At 37.2% G+C, this 17145-nt stretch overlaps 4 protein-coding genes and 1 pseudogene across 5 annotated transcripts; 1 reads left to right on the forward strand and 4 right to left on the reverse strand.

The window, feature by feature from the left end:
• The first annotated feature begins 37 nt into the window (after positions 1 to 37).
• Positions 38 to 1440, forward strand: LOC125201309 (DUF1499 family protein). The gene is made up of 7 exons (XM_048099366.2): positions 38 to 269; positions 340 to 396; positions 483 to 608; positions 697 to 775; positions 861 to 953; positions 1061 to 1174; positions 1248 to 1440. Exons 1-7 carry the CDS (start codon positions 112 to 114, stop codon positions 1299 to 1301), a joined length of 681 nt encoding a protein of 226 aa, XP_047955323.1. The 5' UTR covers positions 38 to 111; the 3' UTR covers positions 1302 to 1440.
• Positions 1441 to 1450: 10 nt separating this feature from the next.
• On the reverse strand, positions 1451 to 4952 carry LOC125201311 (proteasome subunit beta type-1-like). The gene is made up of 7 exons (XM_048099368.2): positions 4790 to 4952; positions 4575 to 4682; positions 3455 to 3536; positions 2420 to 2549; positions 2187 to 2329; positions 2019 to 2105; positions 1451 to 1717 (listed from the first exon to the last, which is right to left on the reverse strand). Exons 1-7 carry the CDS (start codon positions 4834 to 4836, stop codon positions 1643 to 1645), a joined length of 672 nt encoding a protein of 223 aa, XP_047955325.1. The 5' UTR covers positions 4837 to 4952; the 3' UTR covers positions 1451 to 1642.
• Positions 4953 to 5173: 221 nt separating this feature from the next.
• Positions 5174 to 9533, reverse strand: LOC125201306 (65-kDa microtubule-associated protein 3-like). 2 transcript variants are annotated; one of them, XM_048099365.2, is made up of 13 exons: positions 9402 to 9533; positions 8758 to 8836; positions 8444 to 8650; positions 8077 to 8319; positions 7606 to 7815; positions 7382 to 7537; positions 7116 to 7275; positions 6782 to 6933; positions 6601 to 6688; positions 6444 to 6517; positions 6266 to 6340; positions 5909 to 6170; positions 5174 to 5838 (listed from the first exon to the last, which is right to left on the reverse strand). In XM_048099365.2, the coding sequence occupies exons 2-13, from the start codon at positions 8794 to 8796 to the stop codon at positions 5408 to 5410; spliced, it is 2097 nt and encodes a 698-aa protein (XP_047955322.1). In that variant the 5' UTR covers positions 8797 to 8836; positions 9402 to 9533; the 3' UTR covers positions 5174 to 5407. The 2 variants fall into 2 exon arrangements, with proteins under 2 accessions (XP_047955322.1, XP_088921760.1); XM_089065634.1 differs by having other exon boundaries at positions 5909 to 6176.
• Positions 9534 to 10636: 1103 nt separating this feature from the next.
• LOC125202896 (U2 spliceosomal RNA) lies at positions 10637 to 10806 on the reverse strand (annotated as a pseudogene).
• A 3479-nt stretch (positions 10807 to 14285) lies between these two features.
• LOC125201365 (uncharacterized) lies at positions 14286 to 16637 on the reverse strand. The gene has a single exon (XM_048099443.2). It carries the CDS (start codon positions 16502 to 16504, stop codon positions 14495 to 14497), a length of 2010 nt encoding a protein of 669 aa, XP_047955400.1. The 5' UTR covers positions 16505 to 16637; the 3' UTR covers positions 14286 to 14494.
• Positions 16638 to 17145: the final 508 nt, after the last annotated feature.

Genomic DNA, 17145 nt, shown 5'->3' on the forward strand with positions numbered 1-17145 from the left:
CGGCCACTATGAATATGGTACTAGTGTTGAAAAGGTTTATGTATAAATATAATTTCACCAACAAATCCACTACAAAACACATCATTCCAGAGAGAGAAAAAGGAGAGTGAAATGGCTTCCATGTCAACCCCCAAAACTCACTTATGGAGCCACAAAAAATTCAGAAGAGACGACAACCTACGACCAATCAAAATTTGCATTGTGTCTCAACAGAAACACCACCAGGAGGAGCCCTCCGATGAAGCCACCACCCATAAGGGAGGTCGAAGGTATACAATACAAAAACATTTATATAAAATATAGAGCTCCACCATCTTCAATTCTTGAATATAATCGCAGGGAGTTAATCTTGAGGAGCAATGCAGTTGCTATTCTTGGAGCTATTTTCCACTTTAGGTATGGTATTTCAAGAATCAATAGGCACCTCATCTACCTTATCCCCTTTCCTTTGAAACAAATCTAATTGGCATTGGCATTGGCAGTGGACCAAAGCCAAATTATTTGGGTGTGCAGAAAAATCCAGCTGGATTGGCTTTGTGCCCTGCTACTAAAAACTGTGTATCTACTTCTGAGAATATCAGTGATCTAGCCCACTATGCTCCTCCTTGGTCCATCTCCTCTCTCTCTCTCTTTTATGTAATTTTATGTAAAAAGAGAATTATAGTAGTAACAAAAGAGTTTGTGTGATTGATTCAGGACATATAATCCTAAGGAGGGGAGAGGGAGTAAGAAACCAGTGAGCAGAGAAGAGGCTGTGGAAGAGCTAATTCAAGTGGTAAATTTTGATTTAGTTTTTTGTTGTGTTTGAAAAATGATTATGGATTCCTCCCTTCTTATGTATACTCTGTTTATAATTATAGATAGAATCAACAAAACCTGACAATTATAGTCCCAAGATAGCAGAGAAAAAGGGTGACTACATCCGTGTGGAATATGAAAGCCCACTCCTCGGTGTAAGCCTCCCAACTGTTTTTCTTGATTTTGACGAATGCTGAAAGTAAAATGAGATATTCAATGTCGGATGGACGGAGGGAGGATAAACTTGGCATTTTGTTTGCAGTTGGTTGACGATGTTGAGTTTTGGTTTCCGCCCGGCAAGAAATCCATCGTGCAGTATCGATCTGCGTCACGGATAGGAAATTTCGACTTTGACATCAACAGAAAGAGGATCAAGGTTCTAATTTCTAAACCCAGCCTTCTGTGATTTGTATCTAATATTTCAGCTGACTTCACAACAATATGCGCAGGCACTGCGTGTAGCATTGGAGAAGAAAGGATGGTCATCAGAAAACACCTTTTGATTTATCACCTCTAGAATGTTCAGTTACTTAAGTTTATTTGTTGCTATTTTTAACAGTACTCCCAATATTTTGTTACTGTAGTGTAATGGATTCATCAATATTGACTTAAGGATTCTTCACATAAAAGTTGATAATTAAATATGAAGAAATAGCCATAAACTGGTCGTTAATAATCCATAAATTTGCCACAAACTAAGATCCAAATACAAGCAGAGACACAATGTGAATGGCAGTGTGAAATGAGGAAAATTATGTGCTGAATAAACCAAATTTTCATATCCTCTGACACTATTGATCTCTGGTTTCTGGGAAAGCAGGAGCATAAGAAATAGGGAATGTATCTAATCTTTCCTGAGCTCCATGAACTCACGACGGATACCACTAGCATTCAATACGAGCATCTCCACCTTGTCTCCCTGTAATCACCAAAAGATCGAGTAAATAAGAATGGCAGCCAGTAGGTAATCAATTACCTAAGGCATTCGACCCTTACTCATAAAGAAGAATGATCAGAACCCTAGTTACTAACGAAAGTTTATGGCAATTGGCAAATATGGGCAATCTCTACATATGACAGCCGGCCAAGTTGATATAGCTCATCTTATGATGTACTAACATATTATGTTATAGGGCATGAACAAAACTTAACATTTGGAAATAATAGCCTCTAAAGAACTTAAAATAACCAAAGAAAAATGCTCGAGAATTCAAACTTACTGTGTAAATATCTCTTTCAGATGCTGATGCGAAACAGGTTTTGACCAAGTCGATGGCTTCTATCTCTGAAAGTGGAGTCACTGCATCCTGCAGTTATCATCGTTCATTCAGATATGCAAAGTGGAGGAGGCACAGATGAATCACAAACTAAGGAAATTCAAAGCTAACCTTTGCAGGCAACAAAAGAGGACTTGGAGATTTCAGTTGGTTGTCCAAGAAGGGTGTGATAAGAGTTGCACCAGAACCTTGGGCACTGTATCCCACCCGTTCGTAAGATCCAACAGCATCATATGTGAAGACACATCCCTTTCCTTTAACAAAGTTCAGAAGGCAGGAGAAAATCAACAAACTAGCAGAAAAGATTTGGAATAATATCCAACTGAAATAATCTTTACTCTTACCCTCACTGTCAAGGCCACCCAAGACATTGAAAGCATAGTATGGGAAGAAACGTTTGAAGTACAGGGTATTAGACAGCAAGTGAGCCATTGCAGGGCAGCTCATTTGCTTGTTATGCTGGTGTTGATAAGTCTATACCAAAAGAAAAAAAGAAATGATAAACTTTTTCATCTGTTATAGCTAGATGAAACATAAACTGAAGACCAATTCTTAAAAAAAACTTTGCATAAGATTGATTTCAAATTATTATTGCTTGTTTTAATAATACTCCTATAAAGAAATTAGATGCCAGGATTTCCAAAGTCATAAAAAAAGAATACGGAACCAACTGTGGAACCAAAAACTAGGAGACATAAAAAGGTTGAGCAGTACTTAAAATAAGTGAGCAATGAGATTTGCAGTGCACTTATCTTGAGGGTGACAAGGTGTTTTTTTATTTATTTAATGCATCATTTCATGAGACCGCCGTGGAGGTAGCTCTTGTGAAAATTTGATACAATATAGTTCAACTGTTCAATATAAACAAACTGCCCTCCGTGATTTAATCCATAGATCAAGAATAACAATCAAACGATCTAATTCTTGAATAACTCTAAGTTAATGCCAAGTTAACATCTAGATAACAAGTACATGCATTGTCAATAGATGTAAGTACTATTGTACTGTAAAGCATGTTCTCAAGCAATCACCAAAATGTCGACTTCATAAACTATTTCAACTATTTCATGAACAAGAGGTCTTCAAATGCAGTCAACAGGCCGTATGCTAAACGAATTATTATTTTTATTTGTTAGAAGCATACAAGTATATGGAGTTGGATAAAACAGCAAACTCTGGAGTTGATTGAGCTGAATGTGCTAACATGGTCTAACTTAGGACCCTAACCTAATCTCAGCCTCATTTATTAGCATAAAATGCTGGTAACTTACAGGCATATACCAAGCTCAAGTAGCTGATACAAAGATCAACAAGAAGGAATATATGAATATTCTAAAAATTCAGTATTAGCTTCTATATTACATGTTTCAAAAACTCACCAAGTGTCTAGCAGCTAAGACCTTTTGTAGAGCTCTTACATCAGCCTGGAAACCAGAGGACGCCAACACAGATTTGTCCGCTCTACATGGTAAAAGGAAACAAAGAATCAATTACACATAACATATACGACAAAGTATAGAATAGTAAATTTTGCAAGAAATCAAAATCAGTATAGCCATAGGCACTATTACTAAGAGACAGGAACGGAATAAGAACAATAATTTAAACTTCCATAAAGAAACACAATTAGACAAATAAATGATAATGACAGAAAGGTAGCATCTGCACCATAACAAAATATTTCCAAAGGATCAGTAATATTAAAGAGGGGCATAACATGCACAATCTTTTCAGACTGTTAAAAGAACGACTTATATTATAGAGGTGGATTTTGTGAAGCAATTGAAATAGAGATGAGAACCACTTATATTAAAGAGGGACATAACATGCACAATCTTTTCAGGCTGTTTAAAGATCAATGACAAGAAACCTACATGTTAAATGAAAAAAAAAAGAAGCTAATTCTAATGGAGCTTGCAGGTTCAGCAGTAGACAACTAGACATCAAACTGTTAATAGCTAAAGAGTATTATATCAAGCACCATGTCCAAGATCCAAAGGCTCACATACTTCAATCCATATAACTAATTATATCCAAATCGAACATGCATGATGCATGAAATCAAATCTTGCAGAGAGATAGCAGATTTTAACAGCAAATCTCCAGTGTCAATACAATTATTTGGGCAAGTACAAATTCTCATTTGCAATAGCTGAATTGCCAGAGACTGGAAAAGTGAATCAAGAGCAAATTCATTAATCAAATTATTTTTGGCCACGGTATTAAAGGCTTTCTCCACTCGTCCTATTCACAGACAATCAAGAACTTCCCACTCTAGGTATGAATCTATATAACTCAAGTTCAATTAGCCAAACTAATCAGAAGAAAACCTCCACTCAAATAAAAGAAAAATCTTTCCACTATCTCCCACATGATTCTCTCAACAGAAACAATTATATGTTGCTCGTTCATTTAACAACTTACAAATGTACATTACTAATGGTGGCACATCAAAAGCGACTCAACGGTTAAACCACAGTAAAAGGCTAGAGAATATACAGCTGATTAATTTTGGAGTAATCGCGAGTAAGAATACTGTAGCCAGTGGACATTCGAGTGTCAGCGGCAATCACACAGTAATCAGCTCCGGCAATCGCAACAACGGTTCTGCATAGAAAACACAAAAAATTCAAGCACATCATCAGTTAGCCTTCGGAATCGGCATTTCCTTGTTGATTATTTCAAAAAAAAGTCCAATTAGGGTTCACACATACCCTCCATTGTTGTCGTAGGGAGACCAATTTGCTTGCTGCTTTGTCATCGTGACCTCGAATCAACTAACAGAAAAAATCGATAGCTCAAAGAGAGAGAGGGATGAAATTTTGGTGAGGATTCCAAATCAAAACTATGAATCGCACTCGCTTTTCTTAAGCTTGTCTTTCCTGTCAAGAAATCAAATCTATTATGCCATACGACGTCGTACCAACGAAATACTCTAATCTGGGCCTTCATTCCTAACTACAGCCTGTTTATGTTTTGGGCCTTCATTCAGTTGGGCTTTATGGATTGGTAATTCTATAAATTAAAATAATATGAACTTACTAATCAATATTTTATATTCTTATTCATAAATTCTTTGATGTATTGACACGACAATATTGAAAATGGGAATACAAATTGTTATATCAAATCTAAATTGAGGGTGCATATAGCAACGCATTCCACACAACTCAAAATGAGTGTCAACCAAAACACCAAATGATATATAAAAGAAAGTTAATATACATGCATGAATAGTAGTGGAAAGCAATAGACGAATAGTCTATGTTGAATAAGATGAGACTGCACAAACTATGTTTATCCAAATCAGACCTAAGCAAACCAACTAGGCTTCAAACATCAACCATGGAGAGTGTTCTAGCAACCGCAAAGCCGGCTCTTCTCTCCTCGAACGAGTACTCGATTTGTTCAGTTGCACGAACACCAGGCGTGAAAGGGGTTTTAGCGGTTCGCATAGCACTCGACGCTGTTTGAGGAGTGGCTGGCACTGGGATTGGCATTGCCTTTGGTGTTCTGTTCTCATCATTTGCAGAATAATACCTCTTCGTTGGCGTTGCTGCAGCTGGAGTTTTGTAACCACCAAGCTCAGCATCTTGAAGCACCGCGTTCTTCGTGTTCTGGTCCTCCTGCTGAAGAATGACATTGGAGCATAATGAAGAGAGGGGGGAGAGGGCCTTCCTCAATCTTGCTGATCCACTCTGATGTGAGATTGATGCATTGCTCGAATGCTGTTTAACCGCGCCATTGTGCGTGTTTTTCTTGCCTGTGTGGTAGAGAGTAATCAGCACATATATGTACAGTCTGTTCATAAAGAGTTTGTGAAAGAACTTTACCAGAAGAGAGAGCTGCAAGGCCAGCATGGTGATGGTTGTTGTTCAAAGTCTGGCGTTTCACAGGATTTTTCTTGTGAAGGCTACGCGAAGAGGGAGTAGCTTTATCAAGTGCAGTTTGGAGCGCGGCTCCTCCTAATGAAAACCTCTTACTAGCTGGACCTCCAGTTGAAGGTCTTAAACTCTTGGCACCGCTCTTGGATGGACTAGGCTTTGAACCATAGATTGCTTCTTGCTCAGCCATCAACTGTCCCTGCAGCTTCTTCTGATCCTACACATGACCCATCAAGTGTATTAATATACTATATCACTACCAAAGAATCCCACACAGGTTCATGCTCAACAATGTATTAAGCATACCTTCTGAATTTGACGCTCTTGTTCTTTCAAGAGCTTTATTTCGGTGTACTGATCAATCATGGAAATTAGACCAACCTAGATCACAAAATTAAAATTAAAATTAAAATTATGTAACATGTTATCATGGCTGTTGAATCCAACAGGAACAAGGATCTCATAAACTAAGAGGAATGCTTACACCATCGTACAGGAACTCTGTGTTTCTTTCTTTCTCCCAAGCTTTTAACTTTGACTTCAGAGTGTCTACCATTCCTTTGATACCAAGATATACAAGTGACTACGATATAAGTATTTCAGTTTGCTTTATTATTATGATGAAGGGTGAGCATTTGTACCTGGAATTTTATTTACAAGCACACGAGCCTTCTCAGCACGTTTAAGCATAAGATGTGCACCTCGCCCAGCATTGTAACGATTGTCATCCTATTTAGTAATACCGTTAGAAATATCTTTAGGAGGGAGCATATTTATATACTGAAACAAAATTAAGGAAACATATACAACAATATGACTAACCCTGTTGTATTCTTCTAGCCAGCATTCTTCTTCGCATGCAAGCAACCATTTCTGGACCTTTTCAAGAATCTCTTTTCTACTGAAAGCTTCCTCTTTAACCTTGGAAATTTGTGCCTCTAATTCTTCAAGTAGATAGGATGCACTGATAGCCCCTGCATAATTGAGAGAATAAGGGAGATGAGAATGGCCATTTATCACCTACTCCTACTATTCTTTTCAATGTATTGCCTCAGTTTACATTGTATGCCTCTTATTTAATTTTCTTATTAAACAGACCAAAAGGAAAAAACAAAATAACCCGTTAGCAAGTGAGTTTAGCAGAAAGGAGCTATACCTGACTCGATAGATTCTATAGAGAGATCTTTTATAGATTGTTCTTCAACAACCATGTGTGATTTCAGACATATTTCCTCCAAAATCAATCTCTTTTTCATAAGTACTTCTTTAATTTTACTTGTTTTCATTTCTTGCAGCCTCAAAACTTCTGCCTCAGCCTATGGACAAGAAATGTTAGTATGTACAGCACTGCCAATCATAGGGAAAAAACATGGTGCCTTCTAGATACCGCTAAACAATATGAAAGGGAGAGAGAAAGAGTACATCATTGATTATCTCTAAAGACAGGCTGTTGGGCTCAGTTAATTCATTTTCTGCAGCTGCGATGGTAAGTGTTACATTCTGGAACATTTGTTGCTCCTCAACTGGTGTATCCATCATAGTCCAGAGTTCTACCATGGTCATTGCAAGATCTTGAAGCTGAAAATGCAACCAATATGAGAGATGATAAATTGCTAGAAAGAAAGTTGACTTGAAACTAAGCATACCCTTTGCATGCGCTGCAACTTAACATTCTTAAGCCTAGATATGACAGTAGATAAACCCTGTATCGTATCTGCACTTATGCTTTTCTTTTCACATGTGTTGTCCAGAGACGGATGAACACTGCAAATTGTCGATTTGAAGTCCATCCCAAGCACCGCGCATAGAGCATTAGCAATATTCAATAGATGAAGCAGCTGTTCTCTGCGTTCATCCTGTGCAATGCACATAAATTACGTGAACTCAATAAGAAAAGGAAGTCGGTGTCAACTCTCTGCTAAAGCAGAGGGCTCCCAGACACAATGAGATAGATTTATATGCTTCTAAACAAGATCAAGAGGTGTAGTGGTATTTTCTGTATTGTTGTAAACTTCAAATATCATCATTTCATAATGTCATCTCTTAACAACTCTATTATTTAAGAGGCAATTAGCTCTAACGTCAACATAAGAAAAAGTGAAGAAGGAGAACAGTACCTTTTCTTTTTGCAACAAAAGCAACTGAGTACGTAAGTCATCCAACTTTTTTATAGACAAATCACTCTCATCAACAGATATTTCAACAAGACTTGTTTCCGTTGAGCCAGCAAGCTCTATAGAGATGCTATTAATTTGTTTCAGAACCTCTGAAAATTGGCTCTTCCTCTCATTTCTTTTCTCTCTCATATCCTCCAGTTGGGGCATAATTGTCTCAAGCTCTTGCTTCAGGCTCCCAGAACTCTGTTTAAAACAGCAAAGTCACTATTTATAAAAGCATATTAAGTATCTAAAACCTCTCAATTTTATGTACTGAAGGCTTTAAGTTGGCTTCTTTTTTTCCTTATACTACTCTGTGCACTTTCACCTTCTTTATATGAGGTGGTCGGTCTCCCAATGCAGCGCTAATGTCCGCAAGCTGGGCTTCAGCATCAGCAACTGTCTGTCTCAGCTGAGCTCTTGAACGGTTTGCATGATCCACTTTCCTTCTATATGCATCTAGACATTCTTGTTCAAGTTCAAAAAGCATTATGTCCCTATCATTATCAGCCTCTCCAACTTCATCCCATATTTTCTGATCACAGTAACCATTTCAAAACAAATATTTTTGTATGTCAGGTAACAAAGTTTCAACAATCCCTATCTGTTACAGAAAGACAAGAAAACATTTTCTGAGATCACCTGTAGCTCTAACAAAAGAGAACCGCAAGTCGTTTCCATTTTCAAACCTTGATCGGTATGCTGGCCGTACACTCCAAGCCTGATGTGCCAATAATCCCACAACAGAAGTAATAGGTTAGAAAAAAATATATATAGCCCCAAATAACAGCTAAAACCCTTAATCAGGGAGAATGAAAATTGAATTAGTGACTCCAACAACCGAAAATTTAGTGTCAAAATTATAGGAAGATATAACATGCAATTTCTATCCGATTACTGTACAAATAGTATATACTAACACATGATCAAATAGTCATCAACCGTTCGAAACAAACAAACAAAACATGGATAAATTTAGAAAAAGCTAAGAAACATGTCACTGTAACTCATCTGATAGATCAATTCTCCACAAATAATAACACCACGACACATAATTCAAGTTTCAAGACGCATATCAAACAATACTCTACACAAAAGAAAATAAAGAAAAAAACCATATCCTCCGAATCAACCAAAAGTTCCAAAAACACGAAATTTCCACGTCATCGCCATCATCAAGAGCAATCACACCACTCCACATTAGGAAATTATACATGTAACTCCTCCGTTCAACTGATCGTCTCAAAAAGAAAATAACAGAAAAACAAAATGACAAAACGGCAAACCTCAACTCGAAAACGGTTGATCGCAGTTGCAATTCCGGAATAACGCTCCGAACTCGTGGCGGATTGAGCAGAAGATTATCCCTCAAGCGTATATTTCGTGTGTAGATTGCAGAATAGGAACTGTGGAAATGTAAAGAGAAATACGTAAGGTTTGTATTTGAATAAAAAAAAAGTATTGAGAGGGAAAATGATACGAAATTGAAATCGTTATTTTTCTTATCTTTTATCCTTTTTTAACGGAGAAAGGTAATTTGAAATTTGAAACAAGATTTAATTTGGATGAATTTTAAACTTTCGAAATTTCGAATTAATCTCTGCTTTTATGCTTCTTTTCTTTTGTGTTTAGGTTATCAAATTTTTATTTACTTTTTCTTTTTAAAACTATCTTTGAACAATGAAAAAAAAAGAAGAAAAACGAATATATCACATCACACATTCGCAACTTTATTAGGATTATTACTATTGATTAGAAATTCAAAAACAGCCAAATTAATGGAGTATAAAATTTTATAAGTAAGCAGATTAAAATCCAATTGTAAAAATTATAAACTTAGATCGAGCAAATTGGTTCTAAATAGTTGACGAATATAGAGAAAGAATTTTGTGTTTGGCATACTTTTCTATCACTTCCAAGAAGGGATAAACGGTTCTCAATTTTGCGCAAAATTTTATTTTTGTTAATTCAATCATTTTAGCTAGTACAAAAAAATATACTACTATTTTTATTTTGCAAATATATTTTCTAAAGTAAATAAATATTTTTTATTTATTTTCTCTCACATATAAAAACCACATTTTTATTTTTGAAAAATTCAAAAATATGAGAATGTAAGTAACTGGAGAATTAAAATAAAAATGCAAAAATATGGTGATGTCGCATATGATGGATTGATGATGCGACACATAATATATGAATGGTAATGTTTATTAGATGCCATGAGTATCAAACATGTTATGAACATAAAACACCAATCTTTGTATACATATATTATGTGAACAAAGCATTATATTTAGCATAAAAAGCTATCACACAATTAGTTCATAATAAAATTTCACCTCCAATCACTTAAAAATTCAACCTATGCATCTTTTCGTATTCATTCTAATACTGTAATAAATTTTTATATGTTGCAGTATTGTTTAAGGGAGAACCAGCAACTACAAAAGAAGAAGAATACATATACAACACATTCAGCCGAACAATATTCTTGAAAGAAATGCTTATACTAAAGTTGATGGGATGCCCCAAGGACATGCAATAGTGCAACACAAAAGCGACACTTAGAGACCCAAGCAGCAAGCTACCTAAATGGGAGAAAAATAAATGTAATATCGTGTGGGCCAATGACACACATATAAGAATAGATACTACACTTGATCTTAGCCAAAAGGCCGAGAAAGGTATGAGTTTTCCATCGACTGGCCCATGCTTTTATTACATCGCATTATAGTGCGATTGGATTATAAACTCTCCAAAATAAAATTCCACTACAGCAAGAAATTAAGAATCCTGAATTTTAACGGAGCCATCTTGCTTGGAATTGTGAGACTTGACTGCAGCAGCTGGTCTGTAGTTTTTGTTTCCCACATAACTAGACTTCTTGGCTCTTAATCTATTGCCATGACTGCCCTTCTCTTCTCGAGTGATTGTGTGTGTGTTTCTCTGCATTTGCTCTGAATGCAAGTTGTTTTTCCAAGATGAATACCAGCTCCTGAGACTTAGCCATCTGCAGAGTCACATATTTATTTTCATGGTGAGGAGAAAACAACTAAGAAAAGTTGAAAAAACAAACATGACCATATATAACTCACTGAGATCTCTTATTACTTGTATACAACTTGCGCTCTCTTGTTCCAAGCTGGTTGAGAGGCTACCAGACCAAACACTCAGGCCCTTCTTGGTAAGATTGAATGAAATGAGAGAGGGATGGAATGTATTCATTCCACCACATGTGCATTCCATTCCATTATACCAAGAAAACTGGAAGTAGAAATCACCATTCCATTCTAGAGAGGCAACTCAGTTGTATATATAAACAAAACCTGCCTCCTTTCAGGTTAATCCCAATTCTTATCTGGGAGCTGCTAATTCTCAAACTTGTGCCTGTTCACCACCCTGCAGCCACAGGTGGAGTCTGCTCTTGGATACAATGATCACATACTTGGGACTTCATTGAACTATCAACGTAACAGTAGCACATAAATAAACAACTCAAAGAGAGATTCCCATTTAGTACATACTAAACATTTCAAGAATTCAGGACATAGAAGTAAGAAAAGGAAAAGAGAAAAGGGAGATTAAGATAGCTTCCAATGCAAATATTAGCATACCAGATATTATAACATAAATAATCACAAAGAGAAATAACATAAACTTAAGGACCATCTTCCAGTTCAGTCTTAATAATGCATTGAAAAACAGAGTATATCTGGAGCTAAACCTATTGTTTGAAAATGGGGTACTCAAGCATCCTATACATGATGATAATCATGGAGAGGCAACATCCATCACAGGGATTGTTGAGTCCACTTTTATGCAAGAGCAATGTCACATATTCACCTGCAGGGACACTAGTATATCAAATAACACAAACAAAATTATGTGAATTACTTTGTCAATGTTATTAGCATTTACGTTATGCAGAGTAAATACATGAAATTGACATAGCTCATTCATGATTCTCGTTCAATGAATAACATGTCATACACCCGATGAGCACTCAAATGCCAAGATATGACAGCTTATATGGATTATATAAGGTGGGTGTGCATGCCTAAGGTCATAAAATCTGCCCTTAAACGTAAGGAGCCATAAAACAAGATTTTCACATCTACAAAAGGATGACTATATCATTTGCATTTACAACGTTCGGCTCAAACATATTTTGTTGGCTTGTAGACATCACTCTCACTGGCCATTGTCTATCCTATATTACGTCAAACCCAGCATTTACCTCATTAACAGCAAATCTCATCAATATATAAATCTTAAGTATGTGAACAAATAGATTCATATGCATTCTTACATCTTTCATGCTAAAACATAAAGCAGCAGCTTGTACCTGTAGATACCCAGCATGTTATGTATGTAAGAATTCACCTTCTTAAGCCTCCACAGGCTGAAATGCCACCACAGGATGAACAAGAAATAATAGAAAACGATCAGACAGTAAAAATAGGGATAGAATCAGAGAAGATAAATCATAAACATTTGCCCAATGCCAACTCATCAAACAGTGTCTCAAATATTCCTAATATTGACAAGATTTATGATTAATATCCCATTGCCAACAAAAAATATTAGTAAGAATTTCAAGAATCCAATCTTACTAAATTCATCAAATGGAAAATGATGCTATTAATTCCTTGACCTCTAATAAAATTTCTTGGATATTATCATAAGGCCTTAAATCTCTGGCATCAAAGGCAACAGTAATTTTTAAAAAGCTGTAGTCTTATCCTCACTTCACCACTAGCAAGCTCAGGCCCATAACGACAGAAAAATAGCAAAATTCTGCAAATTAAATGTTTCTTAAAGAAAAACTATTCATTAAGAGATAAGCCTATGACCACACTTCAGCATAGAATTATACCTTACAATATACGCCAAATGATATCTGATGCATGTATTAATAGCTTGGGGATGCTCAACAAATACGTCGATATCAAATCACATTGATAATTTGATAGGTTTAAAAAGTAAACCAGCCCCAATTAAATAGTTTCCTGACTTTATACTTAGTTAACTGAGCAGTAAAATCTAAGCCAAACAAGGATGTAGACAGTTCAGTCACTCACAATCATTTATCACATACTATCAAAATCCGCAGCAGAATAAATTAATTATAATAGTTAAGCAAAGATAAATAGCATAAGTACAGGTAGGCCCTTGGTATAGATTTGAGGACCTCATTACAAAGACATGAGATTTTTCTTTTAATGTTTCACAGAATATTTCTTTCTTGAATAAAGCTTCTTTCCATCTGTTTATATAAAAACTTATTTCCATACAATTAACCTGCAACGAGAAACCAATTTACACAGCCTCAGTCATGATGGTCAAGCCAACAAATGATAGCTTAAGGTAATGTGGGCTGATTGGCATGCAAACAATTACAAATATAGCAGAGAAAAGCAAGAGTTTTCATGGTTACAAAATAAGGAAGGAACTATAACAATATAATAATAAGAGACGGCAAATGAGCTTGGAAAATCAGATACAACTTCATTAAAATCTTTGTATCTCAACTCTAGCCAGCAGAGTCTCAATCAAGAGCAAAAGGTCATATTATTGGACCAGAAAGCATGAAATCAGCCTATCATATTACGAGCAGGAAATATTGGAGTTTCTTTATCAAGTACACTAGTAATCAGATACAAAATACAATGCACAATACACAATATACAAAATGGCCATGAGCACTAGTTCTACTCCCAGAACCTTAGGCACATCAATGACATCATAAACAACAACAAAGTTGGGGAAAAAGTGGTACAGGGAACCAAAAACTGAAAGAAATGTAAATGTAGATATAAGCATCCCAATTGGGTTAAAAAAGAGAGTTATATAGTTGTCTGCTATAATTAACATCATATTTAAGGCTCCTACCGAACCACCATAAGTGTTATAGCTGGATTTGACACTCAAGCCATCATATCATAATTCATAACTATATACCATGTAAATAAATACAGGCAATTATGAATAATATTAAATGACTAACTATAAATACTTGACAACCATTAACTCCAACTTACTGGTAAAAGAAGAATATGAGGCTATAAGCAATACACAAGAACTGAACAGCATAAACAGTTAAAGCTGAATGGTCTGACTTCCACATGCACAGAGCATATGATTATCAAATCAATGTTGAATAAAAATTAGAAAATGTCAGCACAGAGCATATTAAAGTATATTCAGAAAAGCCCAAATGGCTATACTTTACAAATTACATGCATTACAAACACCTAAGAGGCTGTTAATGTTATTGTGAGAGGCTGAGAGCTTTCAAGCTGTGTACTTAAATGTACAAGTACAACCCACTTCCAACAGTGTTTTAAGGTGAGTAATACCAAAAAAAAAAAAAAACTCAGAATTTGGTTAGAGTGGGTTCACCAAGATGAATAGTTTCTACACGATCTCCCATCTCCCCATGTCTGAATCCACCATCTTCACAGTCCGCACCGGGGTCCAGTCCACAAGGAGAATCAAACCATTTAGGATTTTCGGGGTAGAATGCATCTACCTGTATACCAGCAAGACCCACATTTGTATCCATTGCTTCATCGTGCCTCAAGGGCTTGGTCAGTTTAGGGTTACTGCAGCCAAGAATTCCCTTCTGATCAAAGTCACCACATTTCAACCACTTCTCCTCTTTACAAGTCTCACCAAGAAGATCCTTCTCATTCCTGCATTCTGTCCTCATCCGATCCCAGGAAGCAACCTCACCAAGCGTTCTCCCAAAGCTGTCCTCGTCATCTTCTAATACATCTGCATCCTTACCATCACCATAGATCCTAGTGTGGTGGTCATCAACCCAATCTGGCAAATCATGCTCCACCACCAACACATCATCCAGATGCTGATGCTGCTTCTCTGACAGCAACCCAACAGACTTGGATCCATCATCTGCAACGTTTCTAAGCCTATTGGCCATATCAAAGAGTTCACGAGACACAGACCCCAACAATGAAGGTGGGATTTTTCCAAGCCTACCCTCGAGCAACCCCAATTCATTCCTCAGTTCCTGCACCTGCTGCAAAACTGAATGTTGCAAGTCTCCAGAATCCTTCCCTAAGAACCCAAAACTCTCACTTTCCCCATCCTCAGCCATCCCGTATACATTATCTTGATCCATCAAAAGACCCCCTTTATGCCCCACCATTCGATGCATAATCCTAGCATTTCCATCCAAGGGCCCAGGCTCATGCCCTGAATGCACCGCATAAAGCTTAAAGACAGCTGTCCCCTCTTCCTCATAGACAAATGTCTTATCCTTCTCATTATAATTTGATATTGGAACTATCGCCCTGATACGAAAGCCACACCCACACCGCTTGGATGTATACGGCTCTCTCTTCAGCATACGCGATTTCTTCGAGGAAGCTGGCTCTCCTGCTCTATGACACGCGTAATCCTTGACCTCTGCCATAAATGGCTTATACCTAATATATTTCTGACGTATGCACAATACAACCTTATGCTTGGCAGCCAGTTGTTGCAATTGTAATGGAACTTCCTTGGCGGGCACATCAAAAGATTCCGTGTATTCAAACCTTCGCCTCTTAGACCTCGGAGCACACCCAGACGACTCGTCCGAGCAAATGGGGCAAGCAGCCACACATGTCCTAATGTAACTCTCAGGAATGCCATAGAATTTTGCCCCTACAGTCCACAGCTGCTTAATTCTCTCTATAGTTTCTTTCAACCCCAAGTGTTTGAAGTCCGCATCACTATGAAATGACATAACTATGTCCTGCCACTGATCAACATGCGAAACATACTGACTTGTATTGTTCTTGAAACAGAGAAAATGGCTACTGTTACCGGTTATGCTAGAAGCGGACTCCGACACGTGGACATTGAGCTTGTCCTGAATGCGCTTCCACGCCGTGAGATAGGCTGTGTCCTCGTTCCGATCCTTCCACACCGAGCGCCAGCTGGAGAGCACAGGAGGCGGAGTCGCGGCCCGGATCTCCTCCGGCGTGGCCAATCGGCCCTCAATCAAGCACTGAATCATGAGAGCATGCGATTCCTTGTTAAAGGTGTAGAATTGGGAGGAAATATGCGGCTCGGGGCTAATGCAAAACGAAGTCTGGCTCATCGGCCGCTTGTTGTGGTTGATTGAGGGGGGATTTGGTAAATTAGGGTTCGGAAATTGAACGGCGCCGTTGGATTGGGGGAGGGGGATTTCGGCGTCGGAGGAGGAGTGGCTTCCGCCGTCTTCGTCGTCGTCGTCGCGGAAGAGGTCGATTTCGGCGAGGGAGAAGGCGTCGTCGTCGATTGAGGGCTGGGATTGAGGGTCCATGAAGTGGTGGTGGTGGTGCGGCGATGGGGCCAAGTGGTGGAAGAGATCTTCCTCAATTTTGCTTGGATTCATTTGGGAGGAAGGGAAGGAATTGAAGTAGGAGTAGTAGTTACAGTAGTAGAGTTTTTGTCAATGGAAGCTTTGTAGTCAGTGATTCTGACATAAAAAGAGATCAAGTGTTTTCAGTTTTTCCCTCTCTCCTCTCTCGCTCTATATATATCGATTTATTGGGACAGGATGAATTAGTGTTCTCGGTTTTGACTTTTGTCTAACCTAATTAATTAATTTTAACCAATTTTAATTATTTTTATTGTATGAATCATGGTGAAAGTTTTGTATCACAAAAATTACCAAAATAATTCATAGGGTAATTTTATTGTGTCACAAAAATTATCATTTATTGTAATCTGGTCCTACTTGAATAATTTGCATTATTATTCAAATCGCATTACATGATCAATTACTTTGAATAATTTCATAATAGTAGCCACACTATGATCAATTATAGATTTAGTCTATAGATATTATTTGTGATGACCAACTAACAAACATAATGCAAAATCAATACTTTGAATATCTTATTTGCAGCGGCTAATTTAATCTGAACATTTTTTTATAATTCAAAATCTAGAAAATACAACAACACATCAAATGCTAATCTAAACCGAAAAAAGAAGGCAATAAAAAATCTAAGCCAGAGAGAAAGAAATAAA

Source organism: Salvia hispanica, chromosome 2, assembly GCF_029641045.1.
Source record: "Salvia hispanica isolate PSC_SH4W2 chromosome 2, Shi_PSC_v1, whole genome shotgun sequence".
NCBI classification, from domain to species: Eukaryota; Viridiplantae; Streptophyta; class Magnoliopsida; order Lamiales; family Lamiaceae; genus Salvia; species Salvia hispanica.